This window comes from Arachis stenosperma, chromosome 8, assembly GCF_014773155.1.
Source record: "Arachis stenosperma cultivar V10309 chromosome 8, arast.V10309.gnm1.PFL2, whole genome shotgun sequence".
In the NCBI taxonomy this organism is placed as follows: domain Eukaryota; kingdom Viridiplantae; phylum Streptophyta; class Magnoliopsida; order Fabales; family Fabaceae; genus Arachis; species Arachis stenosperma.
The window spans coordinates 35,189,104-35,203,746 of NC_080384.1; the positions used below are offsets into that span (position 1 = coordinate 35,189,104).

General features: G+C 29.4%; 2 protein-coding genes across 2 annotated transcripts; both read left to right on the plus strand.

Moving 5' to 3' along the window:
- The first annotated feature begins 8,047 nt into the window (after positions 1-8,047).
- On the plus strand, positions 8,048-8,742 carry LOC130946424 (signaling peptide TAXIMIN 2-like). The gene is made up of 2 exons (XM_057875176.1): positions 8,048-8,294; positions 8,417-8,742. The coding sequence occupies exons 1-2, from the start codon at positions 8,176-8,178 to the stop codon at positions 8,538-8,540; spliced, it is 243 nt and encodes an 80-aa protein (XP_057731159.1). The 5' UTR covers positions 8,048-8,175; the 3' UTR covers positions 8,541-8,742.
- A 1,542-nt stretch (positions 8,743-10,284) lies between these two features.
- Positions 10,285-14,156, plus strand: LOC130945225 (uncharacterized). The gene is made up of 3 exons (XM_057873952.1): positions 10,285-10,653; positions 10,750-11,192; positions 13,555-14,156. Exons 1-3 carry the CDS (start codon positions 10,489-10,491, stop codon positions 13,991-13,993), a joined length of 1,047 nt encoding a protein of 348 aa, XP_057729935.1. The 5' UTR covers positions 10,285-10,488; the 3' UTR covers positions 13,994-14,156.
- The last annotated feature ends 487 nt before the right edge of the window (positions 14,157-14,643 follow it).

Here is a 14,643-nt window from a genome sequence, read left to right on the forward strand (position 1 = left end):
GAGAGGTCCCATAATTTTCTCACCCACTAAAACAATCCAAAACGGTGGCATTGACATGCATAGACCCACCCTTAATAATTCAGCTCTGATTCCTGTGTTTATTTATAAGGACTGTTCACCCTGATAAATAAATATAAGGATTTGATATAAAATCGTGTTTATTAGATAAAATATAAATAGAGATATTAAATTAATATATTTTATTTTTTTAAAATATAAAAATATTAAATAAAAATATAATTTATTTTTTATTATTAATATTAAATTTTTATAATTATATTTTTTATTATTTTATTTTATATTCTAAACTTTATTTGAAAAAAATAAAATAAAATAAATTTTTTATTATTTATTTTATCTCATATTTAATTCATTAATAAATAAAATAAAAAATACTCATTTTTATATTTCTGTCTTTATATCATATTTTTAATGTATTATTTTTTTCTCATTTTTAAAATTAAACACATTTTTATATACTGTATCATCAAATTATTTTTCAAAAGTTTAAATAAATAAAAAATATATAAATAATTATATTTTATTCTATAATTATATTAAGTATATACTAAAATCAATTATTAATATAAAATATATATTAAAATATAAAATATACATTAAAAATTAATTATACATGTTTTTTTTTTAAAAGAAGCTCAACACATAAAATAGAGCATAAGAAGACAACAAATAGAACAAATTTAAACTAAAATGCAAAGAACACTAATAATTATCTCTTTGTCATTTTCAAGCCATTCCAAACTTACCAGAGTCCTATCAATACGGTTACAAGATCGACCTTTAAACCAGGTAAACTTGCGGTCAGTAATCGGCAAGTCTACCAAACCCATATCATATATCCAATTCTTGAAATTTTTCACCAACAAGGATAAGCTATCAGTGCCTCATCTTTCTTCCACCTGTACAATTTCATTAAAATCTCCCATAAAACAGCAAGAAACCTAACATAAACGAGTTATGTAACTCAACTCTTCTCACACAACAAGCTTCTCATCTCTAACATGTGCACCATAAACCAAAATAAAAGCACAATTAAAATTATTCTTTAAGAATATCCCATCTAAACACAATTATCTCTCGCCTTTATAACAATTTCTTATTTTAAAAAACTCATCATTCCATATTAACAATAACCCACCAGATGCACCATCAGACTCAACATGGTCTCATTCCGCACAACCATTCTCCCAAATTTTTAAAATATCAAACTTAGTTACTATCTGCCTTTTAATTTCCACCAAACCTAACATGTTCAATCATATTTTCTCTTCAGGACCTTTACCATTCTCAACTTTTCGTCACCCCTCAACGCCCTAACATTCCAAGAACTAAAATCATTTTAAAAAAATTATTGCACACTTTTTTATGGATTTTGGGTGTTCCGTCTAGCTTTTGCCTTCTATTTTGCCATTTTTTTTTTGAACAATTTTTTCATTCTGTTGTTGGAGAATGGCCATAATGTCATCTTTTTCATTATATAGCACTACTCCTAACTCCCTTGCTAAATCCCAGATCCTTTTGTTTTCTATCAGTTACTCATCCAATCTTGAACACTCATTGTTACTGGCCTCATTATCCCAGGTCATTTATACATGTAGTTATATAAAAGTATATAATGGCTAATTTTAGCATATACTTGTCATTTTTGTTCATTCGTAATTTTTTAAAGAGTTAAGTACGATTATGATCACTAAAGTATAGGTCAAAATTCTTTTTCGTCTCTAATATTTTTTTTGCATATAAAATTATCCCTAAAGTTGAACTTAGTTTTAAAATCATCATTCTTACTAAAAATTTAATTTTTACTACCAACTTATCCCTAACTAAATAAATTATAAATAAAAAAAAAAGAAAGAGAACGGAAAGGGAAAAGGGAATCGCGAGAAAGAAGGACGGAGAAGAAGGGAAGGAGAAAGAAAAAAAGGAAAAGAGAGACGACACTGACGAGGCTTGGAGCCGCCGTCGCCGTAGAAAATCAGAACCAGAGAAAGAGAGAGCTCTCTCTCGAGAGAAGAGATACGCCTTGCCACCATATCTTGTCACTATCGAAGAGCTCGTAAAAAAAGAGAAGGAAAATGCACGATCAAGAAAAGAAAGAGGAGTGCTTCATCGTCATCGCGTTTTATCACTGTCACTACTACCGTCTGTGTGTGTTTCTGGTAGAACCATCACTCATGAAACCATTCGGTTGGTACTGCAAGCCAGAATCAAACAGTGATTTGGGCCAAAGCAGTTGATAGCGCCTTTGGTTCCTATATGCCATGTGCAATCAATACCCTTGTAATTTCAACCTCCAATTTTATTCTTATGGGACTTTGCTTCTATAGAATTTGGCTTATTGCTACAAACACAAAGACTCGGAGATTTTCCTTGCGTTCTAATTGCTATAATTATGTTCTCGCATTGTTAGCTTCTTATTGTGCTATTAAACTTCTGTTGAGATTGTTGACTGCAATTTCAATATTTAACTTGAATGGTGAAACTGGATTTGCCCCTTTTGAGGTGGGTTTTTTATTAATATATACTCTAGGTTGTTTCTACTTCTAATTTTTTTGTTTTTGATTTGATTTTTTGCTTTTGATTCTAATTCTAATTTTATTGTTTATGTATTTCTGATTTTGATTTCGTTGATCTTGTGGTTCTGAATTTATTTTTTTGATCTCATTATTATTGCGTTTCTGATCTCATTTTTTTGTATATTTGAGAAAACAAAATCAATTCTTTAAACTTTGTATTTTTGATTTTATTTTTTATATTTATTATATTGGTTTTGCTTTTAATTTTATTGTTGTTGTTGTTGGTGCTGTAATGAAATAAAAGTAAAGGAAGAAGAGATGCTGCTCGAGAAGAAAAAAAAAAAGAATAAAAACTGGTATTTTAGTGAAGAAGAAGAAAGGTATTTTAGTTCGAATGACGGTTTTAAAATTAAGTTAAATCTTAGGGACGATTTTGTATGCAAAAAAATTTAGAGACAAAAAAAATTTTCGACCTATACCTTAAAAACTAAAATTGTACTTAACCATTTTTAAAAAAATATTATATGCACACCAAAAATTAATTATTAAATATGTCACTATGTATTTATATATAAATACATATATTGTTTAATTTATTTTTAACGTATATTTTGTATTTTAACATATATTTTATATAAATAACTTATTTTTAATATACAGTTAGCATAATTATTTTTTTAAAGTCAATAAAATCGAACTTTATATTTTTAAATTATAAAAAATTTAATATGACGTCATAAAATTAATTCTTTTAAAAATTTATAATAATATAAGAAGAGGTAAATATTTAATCATGATTATATCTCGCTCTAATATACTCTTGTCTTAAGTAATAACACAAACAACTTTTCCTTTCGTTTAGGAAATTTATTATTAAAGGCAATGAGGCATCATTGATGAGCCTCAATTTTCCCCTTCTCAACTTTATTATTTATTTCAATGAACAAGTGATATTTCTGCGATGGCCACATGCTATATTAAAAGATAAAAATTTAAATTTATTATCTTTTGAAAATATAAAAAATAAAAACTTCGAAACTTTCTTTTAGAAATTTAAAAATTAAAGAGATGAATCATAGTCCTAAAATTTTTCATTTTCTACTCTCCAACTACTGTAACATGATAACATTCTAGATAGTCCTAGTTTAAAAAGACACTTAGTATTGAAGAATGAATAGAAACCCCCCAAATTATATGGTTGAAAGAAACTAAACGAGGTTGGTGAAATTTTCATTGCTACCTTTCTATCTTTCTATTTCTCTTATTATAATGCATGTACGTACAAATTAATTAGTTGAGATTTGTGAATTTTACCAGGGAACGAAATAATAATTGAAGGTAGATTCAAATCTTGAGAGATACATTGTTATACGGATGAATTGGATATATATGTAGGTATAAGATATAATTATAAGGAGTAACAATTATTTGAAAACGATGGATGGAAGGAGGCAGAGGCGCGCGGCATATTGGATCTATATATAAAATAAGTGGGTCACTTGGGAATTGAATTTGGAAATGATATTTTAAGATCTGGCCCAGAAGCATCAACATGTATATGTGGAGATGAACATTTTGTCTTTGGTGCGTGTAAGTATTCTGAGTAAATTTTGTGGTGGCAAGTATTTTGTTTGCACTTTAGATCCGTATATTGCAGACTTGTTTGCATGCATAATATACGTCTACATCTACATATATACATAATATATATCCGTATATGTCTCGTGTGTGCCAAGCTAAGAAGTAAGAACAACGACATAGTTGGCGCCATCACCGTTTACGGTTTATTTATGTATATAGCCAAATGTCGTTGTTAATTTTTTTGTGGGCCACAAACATGAGACGGGTCACAATTTTCCAGGGATTATTCCCTCTTGATCGCTGATCATTCACAAGAAACTATTTAGACAAAAAAACATGTGAACTATATATATATAGGCTAAATATCATTCCATATATATAAAGCTTATTAATTAGGGCGTTTTGCTAGTAGCATAATTTTTCCAAATAAATTGTGGTGAACTGGTGATCAATTAACTCTAAGCTGAAATTTAAATCATGATTAGTGCTAGTTGCACTATCTTTATGTTGCTCAAAGTTCAGACGCAATGACTAACTTAAAGTAACAAGGTAACTATTTTAAAAATATTTTCTATTGACTTTGGTCATCTCAAAGAGAAAAGACATGAGATGATTTAGGTCTTAGGGTTTCTTTTCTCACAGTATTCTTGCTGGTTATTATAGAGGGCTCTCTACTTTTGATTTTTTTTTTCTTTTTAAATATATTTGTTTCTTGTCCTCGTTAAACGATGCTCAAATGCTATTGTGAACTCGGACTAGCAATAATAGAAAAAAGAGTGGAAACCAACTATTTTAAGTTAATAATCAGCTAATAATATTTATCTTCTCTTTTAAAATTTTCTTTTTGTTTTTCAACATTTACTTCTCCATTAATTTTATGGTTGATTGCTTATTGAAAAAAATTAATTAGTTCCTTAGCCAAAAAGAACACAAATGAATTGATTTCTTTTTTATTTTTTGCGTTATTCTCAAATCCGGAAGCTAAGGACTAATTCATTGTGTTTAAGATTTTTTGCTGACTAATGAGTTATTGCATGGTGGGATTGAACCTCCAACATTTGTTTAAACAACTAATAAGTTAATTACTATAAACCAACTTAAGTTGGTTGAATTGATTATTTTTATTCAAAAGAGTATATACTTAAGTAGGTCTCCAAAAAATTTTGCGTCCGACATTTTTATCCGTAAAAAAAATTTATTAAGTTGAAATCTCTAAATTTTATAAAAGTAATACATATAAGTCCATATTTTAATCAGACTCATTGTTAGTAAATATATATAAGTTCCTATTTTAATTAGATTGTTTTTTATTTGGACAAATAAATTTTTAAAAGTGTAACAGAATAATCTATACGTCTTACTTTTATAAAATTAAAAAACATCAACATCAATGTAAGAAAAAATTTTTGAAGACAAAAATATCAAACTCAAAATTTTTAAGAGACCTATTTAATTATATATTCTTTTCAAAATTTAAAAAATTTTGGTCTTGGCTAAAAGTATATATGGTTAGGGCCTGCAAGCAGAAGCAGGTCAAGGGCCAGAACCCAAACATAAATACCTCAGAACCCCACTCTTCCTCACTTAGCCACTACACCTGAAAGTTATAGAACTTTCTTTGGGTTAGGAGTGGTTACCAAAAAAACTAATTTTTGTTCTTATATATGTGGGCTTGGACCATGATTTACTTATTGGAAATTGAAAATCATCGTTGGCTGAGCCCATTATTTTCTTGTTGAAAATAAAAAGTGGACGAGTTGATGACCAAAAACAAATCAACGAGTTTACTAATTTAAAAAAAAAAAACATAATCAAATTCAAGTATAATTTTGCAAGAATAATCTTTAATACAAGCAAATCAAATATATTTATTATACATTATTATTTTATTAGTCCTAATGTTTTAAAAAATTTAATAAAATAAAATTTATAAATATTTTAAAAAAAATATATATTTTATTCTATTTATTAAAAAAACTAAAGATTTATACTAATAATAATCCTAACAAATATCTAATACGTAGTTTATGATGATATTAGTGGTGGTATTTAAGTCAAATATATTCATTTTATGGATTAATAAGCAAATTATTTTTTAAAAGATGAGTATTTTTTAAATAATTTTTTTTAAAATTTATTAATTAAATTAATTATTTTTGTTATTGGTTACTCAACTAATAGTTTACAACGATAATTGATTATATAGAACGTTACGAGATAGTAATTGAATATACTAGATATTACGTATGTAAATTAATATTTTATATTATCAATTATTAATAAAAAGTATTGATTCAATGATTAAAAAATAAAAATAGTTAATTTGTAATTTTTTAATAATTAATTTAATTAATAAAATTTTTAAATATAAATTAAAAAAATAATCTTTAAAAATTAATTTCACTATTAAGTATTAACCCACCATTTCACCGTCAAGAGAGACATGCGCAAATGAGGAAATCGAAATGATTATTGTGGAAACGCGTGAATGTGAATGTACTAAGTACTAACTCATTAAGAATGAAGCCAGTCAATGTCAGCAGACGGTGGCCAACTAACATAGAAGGAAACTGCATCGCGAATTACCAATATTAACCTCCACCAACTAGATACTATGATTACTATCAAAGTTATTATTATTAAGCTCATCAAATTCGATAATGGTAGCCTCAAATATCAAAACAGAGGTGGCAGTAGCATGCAACAACAGAAAGTTATCACCACATAGGCACATACTATGGTAATTTTTAGTATTTAATAGGTAATTTAAAAATTTTATATTAAATATTTATTAAAATGATCTATTCTCAATTTAAATAAAATTGATATTTTTTTAAATTAATTCAAAAAATATTAGTTATCTTATTTTAAAATTAGTTTTAGTTTTTTCAGCAGTAATTACATTAATTAAAAAAAATTTTTAATTATGAATATCAACAAGAGTTAACTTTTAAATTTTAATTGTATAAGAAATAAATTTTTAAATAATTATTTAATAATATATATAGAAAGAAAGATATTTCAATTGTATTGTTAAAAAAATTACTCAATTTTTTTAAAATATAAAACCTAAAAAATTATTTAAATTACTATTTTGTGTTTTAATTTATAAATTAGATATTTTGAAATTAATATGTAGATAAAAAAGAACCCATAATATAGAATATATATTGAAATACAAAATATACATTAAAATATATTAAATAATATATGTATTTATACACAAGTATATAATAGTTAATAAATAATTTAATAACTGGTTTTTACATACATATAATAATTTTATTATAAAAATTATTATTATGTTATATATATTTTATTTCTACTGTTAAAATTTTCTCTATCTGTTATTGTGTAGCGAATATTACAAAAATGAAAAAATAAAAAATTAATTTAAAATAATCTAAAATTATTTTATTTTATATTTTTAAATTAATTATGCCTTATTTTATTTTATAATTTTTAGTTACTGTTAAAATAATTAAATATTTAAATATAATAAATATATAATTATAAATATTAAATTAAATAAAATAATTTTAAGATATTATCTCTTTAGTATTATTAGTAACAAATTGGATTAACTCATTTTCATGGATTTAAAGTCTCCTTCTGTTATATTTCCACCTGCGAGAGAATCAATTTTCCCTTTAACCAATAATTAGTTATATTTTATCAAAACGGTGAAAGGCTTTTCTATTTCATGGGATGAAAAATTAATTTAAGGTATATAAATCAATATAAATTAAAATCGTTAGCCTTCAATCTTTTCCCATAAATTGGATTAGATATGATTTAAGGTATATAATAAGATAAATATATAAGATTTGGGAATGAGGGCATTTCAGTCATGTTCCGTAGACAACAATTAAATTGTTACTATATATATAGGCGGTGTCTGCGTCATGCTATTGCCTATTATATATCATGCTTCTTGTTTAGAAAAAATCAACCCGTTTTGGTGCACCAAAAAAATTCAACACAACACGCTTTGTGCCTTCTATAAAGTCAATTTCCACTTCTCTGATTCTTCTTCTTATTCACATATTCAATTAAGATGGGAGATTATGATGAAGATGGATGCCAATGCCGGCCATTGGGTTTCTTGATCGGATTACCCTTTGCTCTATTGGCCTTGGTTTTGTCTGTTCTTGGTGCGATTATCTGGGTTCTTGGGTATGTAAATCTCTCTTCTAATATCTCTGTTTTATATTCATATATGTAATTAAATTAAAGACAGAAAACATGTGTCGTTTTTATTTAATTTGTTTTTCTTGATTGGAACGTATGTAATGCAGAACAATACTGAGTTGTTTGTGCCCATGCTGCATCTGCTGCACCGGATTGGCCAATTTGGCAGTGAGTCTTGTGAAGCTTCCGGTTCGAATTATTAGGTGGTTCATTCACCAAATTCCTTGTTAGTTGTAGTTTAGTTGTTCCTAGTCATTCTTTGATGCTTCATTCATTCACCAAATTCCTTATTGTTAATTAGTTAGGCTCATTACTATGTAGTCATTACTACTAAAACTTTGATCCTTTTCATCATTGGATTCTTTATTGTTTTGTAATAGAAGGCAGTTTCAGACTTTCCTGCTTCATATTTGATATCATTCTTTTTCTTTTCTTTGATCTTGTTATAATGCATGACCGCTCTCCTTCTTCTCTCTCAAAATGCTCATTTTTCTATGACGTTCAAGTGCTTGTTCAAAATTATTACAATATCTACCGTTAGCATAAAAGTTTAACACATTTTGATTAGGGTAATTCACTGTAATAAGTTAAGGGGAGAGAAAATTTACACCAGTAAGTCAATAATAAAACTGATTCATGAATCAACCAAGATACATTTTTATGTAGTTTAAATTAACCTAATTCGAACTTCAAATTTTATATAATTTGAATCAGTCTGATTCAAATTACACACACTCACACATCCACTAATTCGAATCAACCTGATCTAAATTACACACAGAAATTCGAATCAGGTGATTCGAATTACACACATGCAATCCAAAGTAATTCGAATTACTACTAGCACCAAAAATTGAGTTACTTTATAATGCTGTGTAATTCGAATCAGGTTGATTCGAATTAGTGGGTGTGTGCGTGTGTATTACATAGTTTGAAGTTCGAATTAAGTTAATTCGAACTACATAAAAATGTGTCTTGGTTGATTCATAAACCAGTTTTATTTTTTGCTGGTTGATGTAAATTTTCTCCCTCCTTAGCTTATTATAATGAACCCTAAATTTTAAGGTTGTTCTTAATTTTTAAATAGTCTTTTTTAAATTTTTTATATTTTAAAATTATTTTAATATTATCTTTTAATAAAGTTAAAAATAACATAATATAAAGATAATTTTAAAACTGTTCATTCAATCCGATCCAAATTGAAAACCGATTAAAACCGCATTAATTTGGATTTGATTGAATTCTGTTTTTTGCAAACTGCTGCATTGGATCAGATTTTGGATCTACTTTTCATAACCGATCCAATCCAATCTAAACCGCACAATGTGCTATAATATTATTATTTTATTATTTTATTATTATATTTACAATTATACTTAGAACATTATAACATGTTCAATTTGTTATTCATTTTTCTATTATTTATGTAGTATTATTATTTAATAAATATTTTATGTTCAAAATGCTATTTATTTATTTATTTTAACTAACCTATAATTTTATTTCTATTGCTATGTTATTGTTGGCTTTTTAAGATATTGTTAAGATTTGTTATGTTATTGTTGATTATTTAAAATTTGATGTTAAGATTTGTTATATGTATTTAAATTTTTTTTATTTTAAAAATCACAAATCCATATCGATCCAAACCGCTTGTAATCGAATCGAATTGGATTGAATTTCCAAAAAATTTCATCCAATTTAAATCGCACCACATATAAATTAAACGTTCAAATCGAATGATTTTTTTTCTTAAAACCGAACCAAACAGCACCGCCAACACCCCTAACTTTTATCTACAACTATAAGACTCGTATTAAAGTAATAAAGTAATAATATACATTTGACTTGGATTTAATATCTACAACTGTGTAAAAAAAAAACATCAAAATTGATTTTGTGAAAATTCTTCAATAATTAACTAACAAATGAAAATAATTAAAATTGAAGAGTAAAACTTGTGGATTTCAGATTTCTAGAACATTCCACAGCATTCTCAAACAATCGAACCATACTTCGAACACCTCCCTGAAATGCCACCATACCCATAAACCCACACGGAAACCAAGCGCTCTGAATCCCCCCACCGCAGGAAAAACAGAGGAAGAAGAAAGAAAGAAAGAAAGAGAAAGACAAACCGAAGAAGAGAAAGAGAGAAGAACATCAACCGCCACCGAACATGGGCGTGGACTATTACAAGGTCTTGCAGGTTGATAAAAATGCCACCGAAGATGACCTCAAGAAAGCTTACAGAAAGCTCGCCATGAAATGGCACCCCGACAAGAACCCCAACAACAAAAAAGAAGCTGAAGCCAAGTTCAAGCAAATCTCCGAAGCATATGATGTAAGCTTTAGTTTCTTTCTTTATCAATGGGTATTTCAAAATCTCAATTTTTTCTGCATTCAATCAACCCCAAATGATTTTTTTCCATCTGAGTAGGTGCTGAGTGATCCTCAGAAGAGAGCAATCTATGACCAATATGGGGAAGAAGGTTTGAAGGGTCAGGTTCCACCACCTGATGCTGGTTCTGGTGGCGGTGGATCCACCTTCTTTTCCACCGGTGACATGCCGGGGTCGTTTCGGTTCAATCCTCGAAACGCCGATGACATTTTTGCTGAGTTTTTTGGGTTTTCAAGCCCCTTTGGTGGCATGGGAAGGAGCAGTGGCGGTGGCATGAGATCAAGGTTCCCTAATGGGATGTTTGGTGATGACATGTTTGCATCTTTTGGTGAAGGAGGTGGTGGAGCAGGGGTGCACATGAGTCAAGGTGGTCCACGCAAGGCTCCCCCTATTGAGAACAAGCTTCCCTGCACCCTTGAGGAGATATATAAAGGCACCACTAAGAAGATGAAGATCTCCAGGGAAATTATTGATGCTAGTGGGTGAGTTTTTGATCTTGCATCTAGTAGCTTTCATTCTAATAATGCTACATTTTGTGCTAGTTGTTTGCTTGGTTACTACTTTGTTATGATAGTACTCGATAGTAGACACAAGTAATTGAGTTCGTTGTTGGGTTTTTACTTTTGATTAGAAACTAATTGGCCTTATAGCATGACTTGCTTTTTCTGGCTCCTTATTTGGTTAATTTATTCATTAACAAGATGCTCTTATGGCTGCTGTTTGTATCTGATATGTACCAAGTAATTTGTGTAAAATATACAATTCAACTAATACTGCCGGTTGGTTCTATTGTGTGTATACTCTTTTTTAAGTGCTGAATTGTATACTCTTCATTATTTATTTGTCCCTTTGTGACTTTTTGTTTTCTCAGGTGTGTTTTTTTATGGCTTTCATGTCCTTTGGTTTGATGACTTAGGAATGTGGGATATAATATGCCCAACACTTTCTCTAGCTTATATTGATCTAGAATTTGTCTTGTGTATGTTGCTATATGCCATTTCTTTCTTTGTTTATAAAGTACTTTTTTAGATAATGAATAACCTAAAAGGATTCCTTCATTAGCCTTAGCATCAAATATACCAAGTTGAATTCTCCCAACATAGACATTTCAAACTCACTCTGCATAAGATTAGAAATAAACTCTTCGCATGAATCCAGTTCTCACCAATTGTAGCCTTTTTGTTCAAAGAAAAAGTTTATGGATTGTAAGTATAGTTATGATATGTGACTAATGGTTGATATATAAATGAATTATGCTTTACAAATTATGAATTATAAATTTTGAAATGCATTTGATGTCAATTTAGAATTTTTAAGTTTATTTTTTTGAGTTATAATTCACGAAACAGGCTTTTCAAATAAGCTCGTGGGCTTGTTGGGCTTTAAATAGGCTGGGCTCGAGCTTGAAATAAAGCCTGAGAGGTAACAGGCCTAGGCTTGAGCCATCTATTTACATGGACCAGGCTCGTCAAAGTTGAAGTTTGGCTTGGCTCGGTCCATTTCCACCCCTACCAAGGTGTCAGAGATCTCCACTATATCAAGTTTCTAGGATGCTAGAGATTTCCACTATATCATCAAGTTTCTAGGATGCTTGATAAACCATTACAACAAACGAGCACTTGATGTAAAGTGCTTTTCTAAATGGTTTTATTCAAGAAGTTTATGTTGAGCAACCACCGGTGTTGAAGACTTCAAAAAACCAGATCATATTTTTAATCGGAAAAAGAAAATATAGAGAAGAAAAGATAATGAAGGTTCTAGTAATTATTTAAATGTGCCACAATAACAGTACATTGTTCCCTGTTAAGCTGTGGAATAAGCAACTGCTGCATTTATTAAGTTAGGGCTTTAGGCAGCCTGCATTATACCCTTCTTCTGCAGGCTCTTTCCCAGATCCTGCGTAGTGCAGGATGCATGTGTGTGTGCACCAGGCTACCCCTTTTTTAACTCCGAACATTTGACTTGGAGCTAAGTTGGTGGTTTCTGCATATACTAGTAGTATTGTTTCCTGGGTTGCAGTAGCCATCATACTAGGAGTTTTGAAGTCTTCTTGGCGTTATAGATTTTCTACATTGGTTTGTATAATTGCATGTAGTTTAACCGTTGTATGGTAAATTAAGATAGCTGACATGATTGTGAAAATATGATCTCTTGTTGTGGAAATGCATGAGCTCTAGTTATTAGTAGCTTATAATCTAGAACTTGCAAGATGTGCTGGAGTTCAATTCCCATTGAATATGACATAATTACATATATAGTTTTTGTAGGAATTGAAACTACCAAACATGCTATCATGTAATGTTATACTTGTTTAAAGCTTTATTAAGTTCATGGTGCATTACAATTTCTATATTCATTACCTATACTCTTAAGAACCAGATTTTGTGGGATATATTTTTAAACCATGTAGCACAAACACTTCCTTGAGTTGCTGTGTCTATATGTTTGACATATTACACGGCATTCCATTGACACTCGTATGTGTGTGTTTCCCGTGTTGTGTTGTGTTGTGTTGTGTCTATTTCCTTGTTTGTTTTAGTATCCATGCTTCATAGTTTTTGAGGCAGTATCTGTTGTAACAAGTTTTTCATATGACTTGTTCTTGTATATTGCACATGACCTTCCAAATCTCCTCTCAATCTAACTGGTATGATATATTGCTTTGATTGTTATGTGATTCTGATGTTTAGTTATTATTTTACCTACTGAAAATATTGGAGCATCTTATGAAATATTATACTTTGTCTTTCCCTTTTTCTTCCGAGTCAATTTTCATAATCTTATTTCTTCTGACTTGAATTGATTACTGATGACTTTTTTTTTTTGCTTTCCTTGCGAGTGCAGCAAAACCATGCCAGTGGAGGAGATCTTGACAATTAATGTCAAGCCTGGTTGGAAGAAGGGAACAAAGATCACCTTCCCGGAGAAAGGAAACGAACAACCAAATGTAACGCCTGCAGACCTTGTTTTCATTATCGATGAGAAACCACACAGCGTCTTCACTCGTGAAGGAAATGATCTGATCACAACTCAGAAGATTTCTCTCGTGGAGGCTCTAACCGGATACACGGTAAACCTTACGACGCTGGATGGTAGAAACTTAACCATACCCATCAACAGTGTCATCCATCCAGATTACGAGGAGGTCGTCCCAAGGGAAGGGATGCCGCTTCCAAAGGATCCGTCAAAGAAAGGAAACTTGAGGATTAAATTCAACATCAAGTTCCCAAGTCGGCTCAGCGCCGACCAGAAATCTGGAATCAAGAAACTCCTGGCTGGTTGAAGCATTCCGTACTTGGCAGTCCAGCGGCTTTAGTTTATGAAAATGTACATTAGTTACAACAATCTTGAGAGGAGGCAAATGGAAATAATTTGGTTTGGTTGGTTATCATCATATATGTATTCTGGAATTTGGAACATAGTATAGTGATTGAAATTTTTTGTTAGATGCTATCCTCTTCCTGTATGATTGCTTATTAACTGCTGAAAAGAATAGCTTTCTATTATAACTAGCAACTAGCAGTTGATGTGGCATCAACTTAGAAAACTTTTTCCTTCCAAATTTGGATCAACAGTTGAACATTAACCACATTTGTGCAGGAAGATTTAGTTAGTTTAATTTTATTGCACTGTAAGTATAACTAAACATCAAATAAAATTCATTTACACCAATACACCATTAACTAATTATATTTTGGGCTTTTGCACCGAAAGAATATTAAGGTCTGGTTTGGTAAAGTTGTTTTTCGAAGAGGTATTTGTTCTTTTCAAAAATCCAAATATTTTATTTTGTATTTGATAAATAAAAAAATTTGTGTTTATGTTTATATGTTTTAAAAGTTAAGTGTGTTTTTGAAAGTATCGAAGGAAAAATTTTTAAAATTGGTTTGTTTTTATCAAAATTAAAATGTTTGATATAATTTCATATATTAA

Coding starts and splice junctions, on each gene's coding strand:
- LOC130946424 (XM_057875176.1), top strand. CDS start 8,176: ATGGGAGATTATGATGAAGATGGATGCCAATGCCGGCCATTGGGTTTC. Junction 8,295..8,416: donor GCGATTATCTGGGTTCTTGG/GTATGTAAATCT, acceptor TATGTAATGCAG/AACAATACTGAGTTGTTTGT.
- LOC130945225 (XM_057873952.1), top strand. CDS start 10,489: ATGGGCGTGGACTATTACAAGGTCTTGCAGGTTGATAAAAATGCCACC. Junction 10,654..10,749: donor AAATCTCCGAAGCATATGAT/GTAAGCTTTAGT, acceptor CCATCTGAGTAG/GTGCTGAGTGATCCTCAGAA. Junction 11,193..13,554: donor GAAATTATTGATGCTAGTGG/GTGAGTTTTTGA, acceptor TTGCGAGTGCAG/CAAAACCATGCCAGTGGAGG.